The sequence below is a fragment of the Phalacrocorax aristotelis genome, chromosome 6, assembly GCF_949628215.1.
Source record: "Phalacrocorax aristotelis chromosome 6, bGulAri2.1, whole genome shotgun sequence".
Classification (NCBI taxonomy): Eukaryota; Metazoa; Chordata; class Aves; order Suliformes; family Phalacrocoracidae; genus Phalacrocorax; species Phalacrocorax aristotelis.
Window position 1 is genome coordinate 46,347,745 of NC_134281.1, and position 19,384 is coordinate 46,367,128.

At 36.5% G+C, this 19,384-nt stretch overlaps 1 protein-coding gene across 7 annotated transcripts in view; it reads left to right on the top strand.

The window, feature by feature from the left end:
- EPS15 (epidermal growth factor receptor pathway substrate 15) overlaps positions 1-19,384 on the top strand; it is a 54,741-nt gene that overhangs the window by 12,929 nt on the left and 22,428 nt on the right. For all 7 annotated transcript variants that reach the window (XM_075097640.1, XM_075097643.1, XM_075097645.1 and 4 more), the window contains exons 3-12: positions 2,570-2,659; positions 2,995-3,042; positions 4,042-4,137; positions 4,568-4,633; positions 5,088-5,213; positions 5,675-5,734; positions 7,298-7,498; positions 9,090-9,235; positions 10,121-10,280; positions 13,980-14,065. In XM_075097640.1, coding sequence (XP_074953741.1) covers positions 2,570-2,659; positions 2,995-3,042; positions 4,042-4,137; positions 4,568-4,633; positions 5,088-5,213; positions 5,675-5,734; positions 7,298-7,498; positions 9,090-9,235; positions 10,121-10,280; positions 13,980-14,065 — 1,079 coding nt within the window. The remainder of the gene's footprint in view (positions 1-2,569; positions 2,660-2,994; positions 3,043-4,041; positions 4,138-4,567; positions 4,634-5,087; positions 5,214-5,674; positions 5,735-7,297; positions 7,499-9,089; positions 9,236-10,120; positions 10,281-13,979; positions 14,066-19,384) is intronic.

Below are 19,384 nucleotides of genomic sequence, written 5' to 3' on the forward strand. Positions count from 1 at the left end.
TAAATCCAAAACACAGCTCTATACCAGCTACAGTGAAGAAAACGAACTCTATCTCAGCCAAAACCAGCCCATTTGTAAAGAAATTGAAATCAGCCCTTTAAAAAAAAAAAAGTTACTACAATTTAGGGAATTAGTTACGCAAAAAGAAACTGTACCCTTATCGGGTTAAATAAGAATCCTGCTTAAATCTCTTAAAGTCACCTTCCTCTGGGTTGGAGGTGAGGAAATAAAAAACAAACACAGCTGATACGGTGTTGCTTTGTGACTTTCCCAAAAGAGTAGAAAACTCCTAGGCTGGAGGTTTTCTGAGTGGATGCCATGATTACGGTGCTTATGTGCAAGGCTGACCCCACTAATAGAAAAGGGGATTTGAAGCAGTGCCTTGGCAACTTTTTGTCTATAATATGAACAGCTGTTTCATACAGACTGAGTTAGATATTTAAAATCCTGAGGAGCAGGCTAACTACAAGGCTGTAGTGTTTGTAATTTCATTACCCTGCTCAGGGAATCCTCAGTTATAGGAAACAATCTCTCCTAATTAAAATCATTATTAGTTATGTTGAAAACAAAAGATATGTTCACTTTTGTATTAAGTGATGCTTTTGGGATTGCTTTCAGAGTTTTTTCGTTCACTTTTAGAAGTAGAAGTGTCTGTAGACAACCTTCATCTGCTGCAGCATGCTTTCCAAATGATAAATTCTCAGCACTCTTTCACTAGCTAGTTCTAAGCCCCATCTTTGGGAGCTGTTTGCTTTGAGCGCCTTGTGTGTGCTGCACCTGCGAACTTGGAAGGTTGGTCTTATGTTCCAAACAAAACATTGCATATAGTCTTTGTTTAAATACAAAGCTGTGAGACTGTAAATGATGCAATGCATCATCGAGTGTTTTGTTGTATATTCCCAGCCTTAGTGTTCGAAGTGAAGCACTAGTTTCCACTGGGCATTCTCAGGCTATTTCAAAGACAGCCATGACGACTCAGTGTTCAGCAAGTGCTCAAAAAGCATTGATCTTCAAAAGGGCATACTGGAAAATCTACTGCTAGCCTCAAGTTATTCTTTCTGTACGTGTACTTCAGGTTTCCATGCATGCTCATTTATTTGGATCATTTCAGTTTTGGTTTTCTGTTTCTCTCCAGGAAGTGTGGAAAGTAAGTGATGTCTGCCCCTTTCCTGTCCTTTGAAATGTTTACATGTTGCAAATTCTTCAGAGTTTCCGGGCATCTCAGCTGATCATAGATGGGAAGACTCTGTTTTTGAAGATACTATGTAATTTTTATCTACAAAATGTAAAATATTATTTGATTTCTAGGTCTTGTAGGACCTGTACAGCTACCTGTCTGATGTAGTAAGCCTGACAGTTTGAAATGACCGAAGACACCCTTAGTCCTGTTCTCCATACTGTGCCCTTTTTAGGCATCCTTTTGCTTTAGGCTCTCAAAGACTCGCAGCTTTTCCTCTTTCCCTTGTCCTCATGTATGTGACATAAGTTTTACTGTTTGCTTCTTCCACCTGAAGGTATAGCTGAGGTACTGTTTTTGTTTCAGAGCTTGAATAACAATCTATTTTAATTATCTCCTGATTGATCAAGGGAGAAATGCCTGCTGGCTGATATTCTGCCAAAATTATCACCAACTTCTTCATTGTGTAAAGAAGTTTCACCTTAGGGAGTAAACATTTTCCTCTTCTAGGATGATAAAGGTATTTTCAAGATGAGCCTCCTTTTTCAGATGATAACAGTAATGAGTTCAGAGCTGGACAATTAAATGTAAACAAACTCTGGGACTTCTCTGCCTTTACAAATCAAATGTTTTGCAGCTATCAAGAAGAAAATCCTGTGATGGCAAAGGGCTAGTTAGATAGGTTCAGATGATGGCTTAATGTGAACAAGCTTCTCTGTCTACTGCATAACTTGAGAAATCCTTGGGCTTTTGTCTGTACTTGAAACTTTCTACTGGAGACCTTGAAATCCAGGCATAATAAATGGCTAGAAACTTACAGCAGTGGAAATGTAATTGCTTGCATATGTATTAGTGTGTTTTCCTCAGTTTTTATGTGGAACTAATCTAGATCTTCATGACCTATAAGAATAAGCTTGTGTTGGGGTGCTGGCTTGTGATTTGGGAGACCTGGGTGACCTTCCTCGATTCTGCCCCAAACCAGGTCACCTAGGCAAAATTCTTATTCTCCCTGTGTCTTAGTTGCCTACTGACAGATGGGGATAATAGTGTATTTTTCTGGAACATTTTAATTTGTATTAGAGTGTGGAAGATGCTTAGCTATGTATGCAAAACATATCTTAAATTTGGCAGTGTTAGTTTAAGATACATTTCCAAAGCCTGCCTTATTAATATTAAATCTGGAGCAATGAATTAAAAATGTCTTACTTCTAATGTAACATGATTTTTAATGAAAGGCAGTATTTATTTTTTTAAAAAAGTCTGAAGATTGTTCTCAAAGTGACTATGTGAACTTGAGCATTCTTCTTTGGTAGGTTTTCAAGAGCCTGTGTAAAGAGGTTGCATCAGTTCAAAAGCTAGTTTGTCATGTGATGTTTGTTTTTCTCCCCCCAGGTTGATTCTGCTAATGCTGGAAGAGTGTTAGCTTCTGATGCAGCTGTTTTCTTGAAAAAGTCTGGATTGACAGATTTGGTACTTGGAAAGGTATTTAATGGCAGTTACTTAACTAACCTGTCCTTGCTTCAGTTAGTATCATGTGTAAATTAAAATACTTAGTGGTACTACAGGACACGTGATCTTCCCTAATGTGTTTTCAGTCATGCTATCTGATAGTTTCCAACTTTAGCATCCTTGATTATTCTACTATGTAGTTTGTGGTGGAAATTAAAACAACATTTAAATTTGTCACCAGAAGTAAGTACTATCGTTAAAGTTAAGACCTGAACTTTCATCCACAAATGCATTGTTAAATGGAATGAGAACTTGCCAGCTTTCTCTTAGTGCTGTGGAACACTTTGTGTCTATTATTTTTGTTTCAGATTTGGGACTTAGCTGACACTGATGGCAAAGGTATCCTGAACAAACAGGTATGATTATTTATATGATGTATGAGGTTACTCTAACCATTAGCAAGCCTTGAAATAAGATAAAAGTTAAGATTTCTGGTTCAGGAAAGCATTTTTTCTAACTGATTTTTTTCAGGTTTTTGTCACTGGAACTAGGTAGGTACTTCCTGCTTCAGTGTAAGCTGTGGTAAATTAAGCAGCCTTCAGCTGCCTCATCAGTTTTTCCTCAAGTTATAAAATGAGCTGCTGTGTAGCTGCGCGATACAAGATACTGAGTAGTTGTTTAAGGGTTGAAATACTGTCTTTACTACAAATGTGGCTTTTCCTCTTAATCTTGGAGGAAACAATGCAGAAATTAAAATTCTAGTAAAATCTTCAAAATTCTTTTTTATCTAATTTTGGAGGACTCGACGCTAGTACATTGTGTTTGGAGTTGTCTTTCTGAAGTTGGAGCGATGAGCAGTATGGCAGTCAGACTTCCGTATCGGTGCTTCTGAAAAGCTCTAATGTGTGTTGCTGTGCTGTTTGATTTGAAGTATAGCTACTTAAATAACAGCTTGTGGAGAGCTAGCTGCTTCATCCCATGGCAGGAAAAAAGAGGAGGTTTTAGTAGCATCTACCAAACAAATTTTTTTTCAGACTTCTCCTTTTGGTTCATTTTTCTCATGTGCTGTCACGTCCTTTCCTCCTCCATCAACTGCCACCTCTGGGATCAACTCATTTCCTCCAAGATAAGCAGCTGTACTTGCTACTTTAAATTTTCACTGCTCTACCATGGGAGAACTGACTACATTAGCCAGGAAGCTACTAAACGCTTGGAGCTGGTAATTGCAAACTCTGCCTCACTGGAGGAATTCAGCAGTTGCTGACTGCTGCGTTTTCTCACTTTGTGACCACCTACTTTGAAGCCATTTGCAATCCTTTGTATATCTAGCAATACTAGAAAAGCTCATAATTCTGCTGAAATTTGAGTATTTTCATATAATAAATCCTTTAAAATTTCTTCTTTTTTTCCTCTAGGAATTTTTTGTGGCTTTACGTCTTGTAGCATGTGCACAGAATGGATTGGATATTTCCCTGAGTAGTCTTAATTTGCCTGTTCCTCCACCAAGATTTGTAAGATTTCTTTTTTAATTCAACATACCAACTCATTAATAAGAACTGCTTTTAAGTGAACATTTAGGAAGGTTTGGTATAAATACCAAACATACCTGAAAGTGATGTTGTAGGGCCCTATTGCCCTACAACAGAGGAAAACTAAGCAATGTGGAAAAAGAATAGGGTGGTGTGTGTTCTAGACGGGATTTGAATGTAAAATAGTGTATAATTTGAATATATATGGTATTTGTTTTGTTAGTGTTGACTTTAATGGAAGAAACATTTTAAAGTTCTTACTGTAAATTTTGGTGTCCTTAACTCTAAGGTATGAGTGACTAAAATGCAGTTCTGGCTTTGAGAAAGAGCACCTTGTCAAATAAGGGAGTGGTTTTGCAGGTTCAGAACCATTTCTCTTTTTAATGTGGATTTTTTCCCTGTTTTTCTTTAGACTGATACTAGTAGTCCTTTGCTACTTGGTGGAACAGCATCAAGTGATGTACCATGGGCTGTTAAGGTAAACTAAAGATAAGGCTATTGCCAAGAACTATGATGTGGTCTGCAAGAAGACATAAGTGTGTCTGAGAAAAATACAACGCTACTGGTAGCTGTAGTTTATAAAGTATGATAAATTACTATTCATGTCAAATTGGTAATTGGGCTAGTAGACCTAATTTGATAAAAACACTTGTCCCTTGGGAAATGCCTTTGTGCTTAGAAATTTGATTTATTGGGAATAGTTACCTGAAGCCATGAAAATAATCGAAGAATAAATCTCGCTGGGTTTGGATGAGTCTCTAGCTGACTTAGAAACAATATCATTTTCATATTTTCAGGAACTGTGATCTGTGTGCTTCCAACTGGAACTTTAAAAAAAACAAACCACCCCACCAAATTTTGAAAGAACTACTGCTTCTTAGCCTACAAGTGTGACTGTGTCCATAAGTAATATTCTTCTTCTGCCCTTGCAGCTGGAAGACAAGGCCAAGTATGATGCTATCTTTGACAGCTTAAATCCTGTCAATGGACTGTTGTCAGGTGATAAGGTGAAACCTGTACTCCTTAACTCAAAACTGCCAGTGGATATCTTGGGACGAGTAAGAATATCTTTCTATTTCATTGTTAATTCACAAATAACAACTGTATTATACTCAGCAGTATCTGTTTTACAAATTGAAGATTTGTAGTAATTATGCCTAACTATTAAATACTATCTTACGGAGTGGCCACGCATACGTAACTGTTAAACTGCCAAAAAAAGAAAAAATTTCCTTTGATATTTTGACAGCTTGCCTCTTACCACAGTGTATGTTACGTACTCTTTAACACTTGGTTTAAGGCAGGGTGCCATTAGTGCACTCTGTCTCCAACTTAAGAATTTCCTTTTGCATGGTTTATGTGAATTTATGTTGTTCACTGAAAACTAATGCTGTTAATCTTAATAGAACATAGGATATGGTGGATGGAGGCTGTTCTCATATTTGTTTTTAATGAGGTTTTAAATAGCAGACTGCTGCAGTTTAGGCAAACATCCCTGTGTTCTGCTTTTTATTGGTAGGTGTGGGAATTGAGTGATATTGACCGTGATGGAATGTTGGATCGAGATGAGTTTGCAGTTGTAAGTATCTTCTGCCTCTTGTGATTTTGAAAGCCTAATGGCAGAGGTTTAAAATAGATGCATTGTGTATTAATTTTTGACTGTGTGTGTCATTCATTTGTTGCCTTTATTCAGAGACCTTAATCAAATTTTAGTACTAGTTGACGTTTCTGTCAGTTTACTGAATGTCTCTCATTACACAGCAGTAACTTTGTGGATTAACTGAGCCATTAGAAACTTACACCTGTGACCTGCTGTCCCATGAAAGACGAAGTGATTTCACTGAATAAGTTTTATATAGTACCCGAATACCTCAAGATAACTTTGAGGACAATTTTAAAGAAACTATGTATAAATTCTTCAGAAGTCTGTAGCAAGTTAGAATTTTAACACTGTTAATGCCAGGACTGATGAAATAACGTAAGAAGTGGTAAATAAGTTTCACTTCTAAGAGATTTCAAGCGAGAAGAGAGTGGGAAGCTCTTGCTTTTGAAGACTCTAAGTCTTGAATGTGATCGTAACCTTGCATCAACTTTTTCTCAAAACTTTCAGCTTGTTCTTGCATGTAAATGAATTGGAGAGGAAGGAATTACACATTCGCTCTGGAAGAGAGGGTTTCATTTTACGCAGAGAAATATCAAACCTAAGTTTAAAGGTTTGGAAAAGCTAACAAAATACTATAAATACATTCTGCATTACAAGAATCTTGAAAAAGTAATGTGACCTTTCTGACTTCAGGTGGGACTAAAGCCAGCCTTTAATTTTAATTTCTACAAACTAAACTATGGCTTATCCTTTCAGAGTCAAAGCTAAAAAAACTAAAATAAAAACAAAGTTAAAGGTACCTGTTTAATTGCCAAGAATTGACATTATGGACAATGTCAAACCCTTTTTTAAAATATAAATATGATTAATGTATCTTTTTCCGCCGTCATATATACTTTTGAGAAAGGATAAAAATGTAAAAATCATTTTCTTTAGTATTGTTGATCTTCAGGCATCTATGTGCTTCAGTTTCTTCTGAAACCAATTCCTCTAAGACCCTAGTAGCTAACTCTTACTATACTTGAATTCCTGTGTTTATGCTGTAATACCTCAGACTTTTAGCTCTGAGATCAGAGATGTTGGAGATAAATTGATAATCTGCAAAGTATTACAACATTTACTTAAGAAGCAGTTCTGTGTCTTGAAGAACGGTCATAAAAATTGAAACGTACAACCACAACAAAAGAAAAGAATAAAAGTGACTCTTACAAAAACAGTGAATACATTAAAATTAAGTGTTTAAAGTGTTCTCCCAAATAAAATTCTACAAGTAGTGGTACAAGCTCGGTAATGTTTAGGAGAATCAGTTTAATGTTCTGAAAGATACTGAAATTCATTTGCTAAGCACTGAATCTCAAAAGAAAGTAGTAGTGATAAACACATATCAGAAGGCAATAAGCTGCAATTCCATTGAGGGGGCTTGTAAAGGAGAAATGTAATGAAAAAATGCTACAAAGATATTTCTTAACTAATTCTTTATATATATATATATACACACACACTTAGAGTTACATCCACAAACCTTATTTTCTTGTTCAGGCCATGTTTTTGGTGTACTGTGCTTTGGAGAAAGAACCAGTGCCAATGTCCTTGCCTGCAGCTTTGGTGCCACCATCCAAGAGAAAACCTATTAGTGTTCCAGGAGCAATGCCTTTAATTCCACCTTCAACATCTACCAAAGAGTCTCATCAGTCCTTGCCACCTGTAGGCGTTTTAGCGGCCAAAACACCATTAACACAGGTATAGTTGTAAAGTTACTTGGGGTTAGATGATTTCTGCTGTTAATGCTGTGCTTTGGAGACTGTATGAAGAGTTTTAATAAAGCTTTTTAGTTTCCTTCTTGCCCAGTTGATTGGTTGATGAATTTGAGGAGGCTGATGGGAAGACCAGGTGGACAGGTACAAAACTGATCTTCTGCTTTTTCTAGATGTCTTCAGATATAAACACTTGGATAAAAAAAATATTATTTAGTAAATATTTTGAAGACATTCTTAAATTATTTCAAGGCATCAAGCTCAACCCAAAGGTCAAAATAGTAAGAAAACAGTTTAAAAATGTAGTCTAGGTGCACACCTGCAGAATAGAAGTCTTCTGGCTGAAGACTGATTTGAATACGGACAAGTTCATAAAACAAATTGTGGCAGGCATGTATCTGTGGTTGTATGTGCGCACGTGCCTGCAATTTAAAAAAGACAATAAAAATTGAAGAGATAAGCACAAGCAATGGGAAAAGGAGACAAAAGGTCTGGCATATCCACCTAAATGCGTGAGATTTGGTGTTTGTTTCAGATGTAGTTATTAAGAAACTTGATGCCTTCTGCTCCCCAAGCCTCTTATTTAATCCTGGTCATTTTAGAATGCAGAATTTGGGAATATATCTTTCCAAGTACACTATAACTTACTTGTTCTACTCAAAATAAGAAAAAAATTGAGATGGGGATCTAAGGTAAGAACTGCAATACTTAATACATAAAATACTGCTTGGACATTTGGGTACCCATATTTGAGTAATCAGTAAGAAACTGGCATCTTAATTCTGGAAGTGCCAAGATTTTAATCTAGCAGTTTACTTGGTAAGTCTTGCTGTGTGTGTTACAATGTAATGCCGTTATGGGTGAGAGTTTCAGCGTATGCTTTGTGCAGCACTATTTGGGATACATCTAAGTGTCTTTGTACACTGAAATTAATTAGCATGCACCTGAAGGCATTTTCATGTTAAAAACAAACCAAACCAAACCCCAAACAAACAAAAACCCTCAAAAAAACCCCCAACCATCTTTATAGTAGCTTAGTGTTTGGAAAAATTGAAGAGAAGTGGCTCTAATTCCCATCTTTACCTTGATTGGAGGTAAATTCTACAATTTAGAATGTCCCAACTATTAACAGTCTGGGCTTGAGCAGTTCTTAAGTCCCTCCAGCTAAAGCTCTCCAGCTGTGTCAAGAGGAGTAAAATTGATGGAGCTAGACAGTAAGCAGGACTGTGCCAGCACAGTGATGAGGGCACAACCCAATGCTGGGAGGAGATTTGGGCTTCAGAGAATATTTCTAATAGGTAGGTAAAGAGGCAGAGCAGTATTAGCCAGCCTTGGTGCTTCACTGATATAAATACTTTGCTTCTGGAGTTACTTATGGATCTCTATGCATCTCTATTTTGGAGGATAAAACTGGTTCATGAACTAGGCACTTATATCACTTTTTAAATCTGTGCTGTAGTCCTTGAATTACGAGCTGAAAGTAACTACCTGAAAACAGAACAGCCTATATCTTAGTATTGTGGGTTTTGTTTTTGTTGTTTCTTTTTTCCCCTCTTACATCCCCACCCCCCCTTTAGTGGGTTGTATCGCCTGCAGACAAAATTAAGTATGATGAGATCTTTGTGAAAACTGACAAGGACATGGATGGATTTGTGTCAGGTGTGGAAGCCAGAGAACTGTTCTTGAAGACAGGACTGCCTTCTGCTCTTCTTGCACATATCTGGTAGGGATTTTTTTTTGTGTGACAGATGTTTAGGCGATGGCACGGTTCTTGCTCCTGCCTAGCACTTTTCATGCAAAGTGCTATGCTGACATTTCTGGAAAGTTGTTTTTGGCATTTAATAGCATGGTCTCTGTATAAGAAGTGGTAATTTACTTGCTTCTACTTTTGGACAGAAATGGGGGGGAAAACAGGTTTATTCTATGTATCATCTCCTAGGGGAGCAAGTAAAGCGCCTGAACACGGAGTGTTACAAATACTACACTTCCACTAAAACCCTGTATTTAAGATGACATAGTGTTGCTGTGTATCTAAACACAGATGCTATCCATATACTGGCCATGAGAATTATCTGTATAAAATTCTTAGCATGTGAGACTTATGGCCCATGTAATTCTGCAATTTGTTTGTCTGTCTTTACAGCCAGTAGTGATACCCACTGCTTTTTTAGTTCTTTCCCCACTATAAGCTATTCCAGAGCACTCTGATAGGAAAAACTTTTTTTTTCCCCAAGGTATGGTTAACATAACCTTTAATTTAGGAAAATCAGATAAACTTGTGTTGGCTGTGAAAAATTCTTTAATTTAGAAGGAACTTCTGTTACAGATACTCAGGTGGTCATAGTGGCTCAGAGTCAGGGCTATGCCTTTCGCAAGCTCAGAACTTAGTGTAACTGAGCTGTGGGCTTTAGCATCCAAAGAGAAAGTGGTTTTGTATGTTTGAGGAATGTTTCCTTTTTATTACCATGCCTTGCTTCTATATTGCATTTTTTAGAAGAGGAGGTATATGCTAATAACTTTCACATTTTTAAATGACAGCAAGTACAATAAACAGGGCTGTACTTGCAGAAATGAGGATTTGATTTATTTCATGTGCATCTCTGTACAGGGCTCTCTGTGACACAAAGGACTGTGGAAAGCTTTCAAAGGAACAGTTTGCTCTGGCTTTCTATTTGATTAATCAGAAGTTAACAAAGGGCATTGATCCACCTCAGGCTCTGACTCCAGAGATGATTCCACCTTCAGACAGGGGTGTCAGTTTACAGAAGGTAAGGATGGATTTGGCATTTTTGGTATAAATCTCCAATGAAGAATGTTAGTCTCAAAGGCTAGGCAAGAAACACCTCAAATACTGGCATACCTTAAATTTATCATAATATCAGGAAGAAAACAAGACTTAAGTGCAAAGAATTGACAAAACACTGTTCCATTCATGTTTCAAAATGAAGCTGTCATTTATTATGCCTGCCAACCAAGCAGAGATATCTTATGTTGAGAAAGCATTATTTTCTATTTTGAAAGAATAGTCTTTCTACTAACAGTCTAAAGAAATTTTAGTTTGCCTTTGAAATAACATGTACAAGTTCAATGTTTTTCTCCTAATGTGTTCACAATTATCTTTTTTACATTTCTTTTTTAAGAAGCCTGGAAACAATGTGAACTAAATGAAGTTTAGAATTATATATTTTAAGTTTTAAAAGTAAATGGCCCTCCATTTTATACTTCACAGATAATGTAAATGTCCTCATAGTCTGTTGATTGCCGTCTATCTTAATCCAGCAGTATACCTCGGAGTTCAGGTTGTATTTATCAGACTGGTAGAGGTCATCATGAATTCTTACTTGTTTTACACATCATGAAGTCTGATGTGGGTTACCTTTTCTTGGTTGTGCGAAACATTGACCTAATTCTACAATTTTCTTAAACTGAATGAAGAATTTGCATCTGAAAAAATGAAACTCAAAAATTGCCACTACTTTTGAGTTTCTGTAACTGGTATCTAATTTCCTTTTACATTCTGTTTTGAAAAAGTAATTGCTTTATTTGCAACTCTACTAATCTTTTTTGTATGTTTGCTTTCCTTTCTATGTCTCTTTTCTAGTTTGGACTGTTTTTTCCATTCTGCACCACTCTGCTTTTCATCCTTATTATTCTGTCAGTTTGTTAACTCTGCTTTCTCAAGGTTAGAGAATCTTTGCTTTTCTAATATTTACTGTCTGTTGGTTTAATAATGAACATCCTTCTGAGACTCTTACATAATCATTGAAATAGCACAGCACTTCTCTGAGGTGTCAGTATTCTGTGATCTCAAATTATTGCTGATTTCCATTGCTGTTCATCTGGAAGAACCCCAGGGTCCTTCCTTGAACCCAGACCTCTGTGGCTGTTACGTGTTGGTAACTGTGCTGCTTAAACTTAAAAGAAAATGCTGTGTCTTATCCTGTTGAAATTGCTGGGGAAGTGGTGACAGAGTAGTAACCCAATGTGATAGTTATCTTTAGGACTAATACCCATGGCTTTACTGATTATATTGCAGAAAATGTAGTGATCAGAACACATTCGATGAGATCAGTGTTGGTTACTGCTGTTTTGTGCATGTAAGTTGTTTTTATAGAGCTGTCAGACATCAGTGTGGTGGCTTTTTTTTTTCATTACTAATGTAAATGATAAGAGTAGGAATACAGTGAAAGAAGGTAAAAGTTCTTTTAGTTAGCTCTGTAACTCCTTACCAAGAATTTGTTTTACTAGATGGAGCTTGAACCTTCAGCTCAGTTTGAGCTTTTTCAAAGGAGGTGTTATCTTGTTGATATGAAGGAATGTGTTTGTTCAAGGTCGTTGCTTAAGAAGTGAACCCAAAGGATAAGAGCTGTAGGCAGAAATAGGCTTTTTGCTGGTTTTCTTGGAGTGGCTTACATTGTTTTTTAAAAAAAACAACACACACAAAAAAAACACCCAAACAAAAAAAAACCCAAACAAACCCCTTAGGCTTCATCTTCAGGCTTGACCAACATAAAGGTAGTAGCAGAAATACCAGTAAGTATAATGGTAATCCATTATGTTTTTAAAGTAGGAAAAGTTAACTTGTGATCCTTCTTTGTAGATGTTCAGAATGCATATGTATGTATATTGCTGTTATCTAATGGTTTCCTTACAGAATTTTATTACCACAATAGTGTAACTTTTATTTTAATTCTGAGGTCTGAATGCAGATCCCATGAATGGGACACAGCAGCAGTCTAGCACGTGTTGCTGTGTTTCTTTACCTAGAACTGTTTGTAGTCACCAAATTGTACTTGCATTACCAGCCATAAAAATTCCTTGCATGCAAGCTCATCTTAAAGATTTTTGACAGGAATTGCCTGGAACTATTTTGAGTTAAAAACTTGAAGTGTTTGCATGCATGTTCCAGTGTAGGGAATGGCACCAAATAGTTCTAACTTCTGTCATTTTTAACTTGTGTATTGAAGCTAAAAATGTTGGCTTTTATGTTGCTCCCCACACCAGTTCTCCTGAACAATTGAAAACAAGATTCAACTACCTTTTGTTCAAGTTTGATGCTGGCATTAGTCTGCAGGATTTCTTTAATTGATGAGGAAAGGAGGCCTGGAAAGAATTTGTACATGTAGCTTAATAGCTCCGTGTTTTCTTCCTGTTCCCTACCTGGGAGAAGTAAAAACTTTCTAATTGGAACACCATGAGCAACTTTATTGATTGAACTGAAGGATTGAACTTCATAGCTATTTTGCCCATATTATGCCCATTTGAGAAGCTGTACGCTAACTGGTTTAAGAAGGGCTATATGGTTTTGGGGTTTGTATTTTTTGTTTTTTAAAAATTTATTCATTCTTAGTTCATGCATGAATAATCTATAGTTCTGCTCAATAATATGTGCTCAGATTTACTGTTTAGGTCTTTTTATGGCTTTTGATTTTTTTCCCTTTTTTGATTTTTTTTTTTCCCTCTTTTCTGTGTTTTTTTTTAATCCCATTTCCCCCCCCCCTCCCGTTTTCTTTTCCTCTTTGTTTTTTTTTGGTAGGTGTTTTTTGGGGGGTTGTTTGTGGTTTTTTTATTCCAGAGAATAAGCTTGAATAAACACATAGTTAATTGATTTATCTTTAGAGAAACTTCAGCATTTAGACTTTTGCGTTATTTTGTGGGTCTTACTTGCCTTTTAAAATTTTATGTACATATTTTTCCGCTGAACTTTGTCCTGATGACTTTATTCAAGGCTTGAAGCAAGTGACGTGTTCGTAGAAGGTAGTAACAGTGACTATGGCTTCTTAAACATGTGCATGTTGTGATAAGGCACAGTAGAAAAGATAAAGTAGTTGCTAATTTGTGTCTTCAGCATTTGTTCTCATAGTCATTTTTGTGTAGCTTTTTGAAACAAATAATTTGTATTACAGTTGCCTTATTATAAATACATTAAGTAAATGGGAACTCATGGGTGTAACTTACCTATGACTTTATATTTTCAAAGTTCTATTCAGTACTCTGAAGGTTCATGTTAAACTAGCTTGATATCACTTAAAGCACTGCAAATAAGTGTCTATATTCTGCAACAGGAAGATCACAAAGGTGAAGAAATACAAATATAACAGTAGTAAACAAACCAAGCCACTCTTAAATGAATGCTAGGAAGCCAGCTAAAAGTTAACTGTAAGATAAATCTTATTTTAGAGCTAGATTTTATTTTTGTATGATCAGGTGGTCCTGTGCTTTTGTGGAATATGTCTTCAAGGGTTTACAGGAGACAACTCTGAATTACTAGATGCATTGGATGTATGCTGCGTTCTGTTAATACAGCATCTGGACTGTTCTGGGTTTTTCAAGGTTGAAGATTTGAAATGCAATGCTACCAACAGTTGTTACAAGAGGATAGCTCATGCTGTCACAAAAAGTAAAGTTAATATAGTTGTTGGACAGCATAAACTGTAAACTAACAGTATTTGTTTTTTATCTTTCAGAGCACTCCAGGACCGAATTCTGTAGCAGATTTTTCTGCAATTAAAGAACTTGATACATTAAACAATGAAATAGTAGACCTGCAGAGGTAGGTAAAGGAGGAATAGTCATACTTGCCTTAGATTCAGTGGTGCTACTTCCTGTTTTTTTTAAAAACAATTCCATACATGAGAGAAAACCAGGTGGTAATAGTCTGCTTTGCTAAAATAAATGGTTAGCAAGTCTGTAACTGTCCGGAACACTGTTTAGCACTTCTACACTTCCTTCACTCAGATGAATGCATTTAATAACAGCAAGTCTGTGAAAGGTCTGTCCATCGTGTCGTCATGTCCATCATCTGGGTGCGTTTCAGAGACCTGCATATCTGAGCATCCTGAGATGGAAATACTCTCTTGTTCATCTTTATCGGCAGATGAGAATGCAGCAGATCTCTAGGATGCTGGAACCATGCTATAAATTGGTATTAGTTCTCTTTGATTCGTAGAGAGAGTTCTAAGGACTTTTTTTTTCTAGTAGCAGTAAAGAAGTGAGATGGGAAAGATGAAGTATGTAGGGTAGAGAGTGGGAAGATGACAGTTTGTATATGGACTGCTGCTTGGGTTTTGATAGTGGTAAAGATGGACATGCTTCTTTTCTGTTTAGTCAAACTGTTGCACTGAGAAAAATTGTTTTAATTTGAGGTCTGCAGATGCTTGGGTTCCACTAATTATTTATAAGGTAATTAAGAAGATGACTTCAAGTGGCTAAGAAAATGAAGTTCATGTACATTTGTATAGTCTTTGTCATACTCTCAAGACATAGTAGATAATTTTCTTCAGTGATTTTTTTGGGTACTATCATAAATCTACCGAAAATTCTATTAAGAACAGTTAATTGTACTATTTTATAATTGAGGGTGCTTTGTCATGATGAAATCTGCCTGTTTTATTCATGTCACTTGCAGGAATGATTTAATCTGGCAATGTGTCAAAGCACAGTCTGTTTCCTAAATACCTAAATGTTTTTTCACTTCAACTGCTTATTCTCCCTCTTGTTACTCCCACTGCCTCTTAACGTCTCCCTTCTCTGCCTTCCTCTGTTGCTCTTTAGGTTGTATTAATTCCAATTTTGGACTCTCACATTTATTAACCTGAAAAACAATTTACAACTGTTTATATTTGCTGCCACTATCTTGGAGTGAAATAAATTGTTTGCTAGCATGAATTTTTAGATTAAGTTGGTTTTCAGTGGGTGGGCTTGCAACCTAACATGCAAGCCACTCTGTGTTGTTCTCTTTTCTTACTGTGAGGTATGAAGGAACCATGGCCTTTGGAAAGTCATTGCTTCTGTTTCTTCTGTGGCAAATATAATTGGACAATTATTTAAGACACATTCGACTGATATTAGATTGTTGAAGATATGTTAGGGGCAACTACTAGTATGTATTTTTAGAAAGGGAAAATTTACTTTGGTTTGATTTACAGGTTCAGAACAGAACCAGATTAACAGAGGCTTAAGCCTGTGTTGTCAGACTGAAGTGTCATAGTAAGAGGTTTGTGTGGTTTCACTGAGAATGACTAGCAAACTCTCAATGTCATAGAGTGCATTGTGGCTTGAGTAACATTTTTTCATTTTAATTTTTTCAAGACAATTATTTTTTCGATTATTTGGAAATCCTTTAGCCACTGTAGAAGAGTTATTTTGGTAGCAGAGTAAATGTTACTTATCTGTCCCTTCCCTAAGCACTGGGGGCAATGCTAGGCAACAGATTAATCTTTTTGGTAAACGTAGAAAACGTTTTTCATCTTTGGCAAATCCACATTTCTGTTATAACTGGTGGAGTACACTTTCAGTCTTGATAGATATCATATAAAAATGTAATTTAAACTTAAGTTATTTTTGTTCATTATTAAACAAGATATATTGTTCACCCGTTGAACTAAATAAGTAATAATTCTAGTCCATGATTCCATTGAGAAGTGTCCGTGAGGGCTGCATTTCTGAGACCCAGTAAGAGGAATTGAATCTATTTTTGAAGTACGCTTTAAAATAAAAAAAAAGGGCAGTGGAGGAAATGCCTCAAAAGAATGACAATGTCTGGAAGACATAGCTTTTTGAGAGACTGAGCAAAAAATACAGAGGTGATGTGTTTGTGGCTCAAGTTTGGGAAAGATATCTGGTAGCCAATAGCTTTTTAATCTAATTCAGTAAAAACGTGAGAAAGGTGGAGGTTGAGGGTCAGATGAAGAACACTTATTAGCAAGGATAATTCCCCACTGGTAGGGGGAATCATTTGCCTAGGGACGTTGTGGAATCTGCATCATTTTGAGTCTGTCAGCACTGCTGCCTGTAAGTTCTGTTTCAGTTGCACTATATTTTTAGAAAGCTGTTTGAAGCTTTTTTGATCAGCATTGTGGGAGGCTAGACCAGATGTTCTTAATATTCTTTTTTGAGCCATAAAACCTTTTTCTTCCCCAGTGAACCCTGCTTTGCTTTCATGCATTCAAAGCTAGCTATGGCCCACAAATTAGTGGAATTGTGAAAGACGTCCCTGCCCAGGGTAGGGGTGATGAACTAGATGATCTTTACAGGTCCTTTCTGACCCAAACCATTATCTAGTTCTGGGAGATTCTGTGAATTTCTTCAAGATTTACCAATACCATGTTCCTCTCTAAGCATGTTAAGTAGTTGAGCTTAACTTAGTATATTTTACCAAAAGAGCCATCCTTCACACATGTTGGACAGCGACAATTATAATTGTCTTGAATATAAATCAGGTTAAAAGGACCATAAAAGCTGGTAAACTGGTCTCTCAAAAGTAAGAAAGCAGCAATATGTCCCCCGAAAAACAGGGAAACTTCTCCCTGCCATACCCTTGCATCAAGCCTTTCTTTCAAAGCTCAGAGATCTACAGCTTCTTAGCAAAGCAATGGTAGGATTTTTAAAGTAGGCTAGACTATTTCGTCTAACTTCTGGTTTGGAAGTAACTGAGCTATTGCAGGTGAAAAGATTGGGGGGTGGAGGAGAACTAACTAGGCAGACCTTAGGCATTTTTTTCTAGCATTGCCAAATTAAAATGCTACTACACTAGGAACACTAGGAATTCCCAAAATTACAAATGTATGTGAAAATAAGAAATGTTGGGCACTGGGAGTGTAGATAAAGCTACCAGCTCTGTGAGTAGTCACCTGTCACTTACCATGGAAAAGAGCTATGATTTTTCGCTTTTGTAACTAAGGTGATTCTAAGTGTTGGCCATCAAGAAGCCTGGCCAGGGTTGTTTCGTATTTGGCTCTACTGACATGGGGACTCCTCAGCTGTCAGCTATCACAAATGTTTGCCCCCATTTATAAATTACTCAATTCACAAATTAGTATAAAACTTATGGTTTTACTAATATTCTTTGATTGTAAATCATGAAATATCTGCTTTGGAGAAACCATCTATTAGTTTTGGGGTTTTTTTAACCACTGCTTTTAATTTCTTTGATATGAGGTTCTCCTGACCTGACTACTATTAAAATACATAGGGAAGTTGTATTGCTTCCGTAAATTGGCTTGAATTGGTTACAAGTGTCATTTATTCGCAAGACCAGTTGGTTTTGGATTGGTGTCCCCCCCCACCCACCCCAAAAAGTAGGAGAACTGATGTGTAAGGAACTTCATGATCCAGGAAATCTGTCATATCCAATAAATCAATTTTGTTACTTGTTTTTGGTTCTTTCAGTTGCTGGGCATTTCTACAGGGGCATACCAGATAGTTGGTAAAAGAAATGGAGGCATTCAGAAGAATTAGTGAATTAAGTAGGTCTGTGTTGTCTTTTTTTTTTTTTTTAAACAAAGACACATTACGAGGAGGGGGAGGGGGATGTGTTATGTGTAGACTATATATACTCAGCTTGTTTTCCTTTCCCTGAGACTGCTGCTGAAGCTTTTCTTGTTCTGCCTGACAATACTTCTTTCACTTGATTTTTTCCAATTCATTGTTTGTGTTGTGATCTGGCCAGTGTAAGCTGCCTGTGGATGGGTATTGTATCCTGTTGCTTGCTTAGCATAGTCCGGATTGCAAGGTTCAGCTACCTGGCTTCTGCTGAAGTAAAAGGGAATTGATCTTCATCTCTGACAGTCTCCTAGGCATATTGGTGACAGTAATGTGGAATGGCTGTATATTAAAGCATACACACCTGCTTGCATTTCTTTTTCCTGCTCAGTTTTCATACCTGAGCAGGAAAAATAACAAGTATTTGTTTACCTAGCCAATTATTCTTTTATCTTCGATCAGGAATAATATGCCTGAATGTTTGCTGTGCTTGATGTGTGTCTGAAGGCTTGAAGGTATTTTTCAGCCAGACTTGTATTTAGATCTGTGGCAGTGCTTTGTTGAGATTGAGACCCTTTGTTCATGGAAAGTTATGGAAGGCAAAATCAACAGAACTTCTTTCAACCCTGTGGTGCGATGCTTTAACTATCTAAGTGTAACTATACTACAAATACTAGTTTATTGAGGTAGAGGAGTGTGCTATAGCTTTGATGGAAATGATAGATTTGCTTAGAATTTCCACGATACTTTTTTCTGGTGAATGGAGAAAGGAATTTCATGAAACTTGAAGGTTCACGCTTAATAAAATAACTAGCCTTGTTCTTCAAAGTACCACTTTCCACACCTTTCCCTTTCCTTCCATTTAAACCTTCCCTTTGAGCACAGTCAACAATTTGTTTTTTTAATCAGATGCTGAGATAAATAGTAGCAGAACATAATCTGTAGAAATTGTTTTTCAGAGCAAATGTTCATTTAAGGTCTGACATCTGGATTTTTTTAAAATTTCCATTGTTGTGGTTTAGCAGTAAACAAACCTGCTTTACTTTAGAGACAGAAATGCTTTTTTCTGTGCTAGATAAGAGTAAACAGGAATATTAACAGTTTTAGATTGATTACTAAACTGCTGCTATTAAACTACGAAGCTACCTTAATTTCGATATGTACTAGTAATATAATTTGATAGCTTTTTCACTATGGCATTTCAATTAGAAATGTTAGGTTTATCACTGTTCAAAATCTAACTTCTAATGTGTGTGCTAATTTATTAACAAAATCTTTATGAAAATAAATATACAGAAGATAGTGTTAAAACTGTAAAGCTTGATGCTTTTCTGCATCTGTGAAAGGAGAAAAGATTCAATATACTGTCTAGAGATAAACACTCCTTTATGATTTTTTTAAACCAGTAACACTTCAGAGTTTTATGTTGGGTTTTTCCCTTTCTTAAAGCTATTGTTATGTCTGACTGCCAAGAATTTAGTGTTTGTAATTCCCCTGTCATCAGTAGTCACTTTTGAACGTGAATAAATATCTGTAGACACAGACTTCATATGACACAGCAAATAACTATATATGCAGTCTCTGAGCAGATAGTGATTACAGCAAGCTA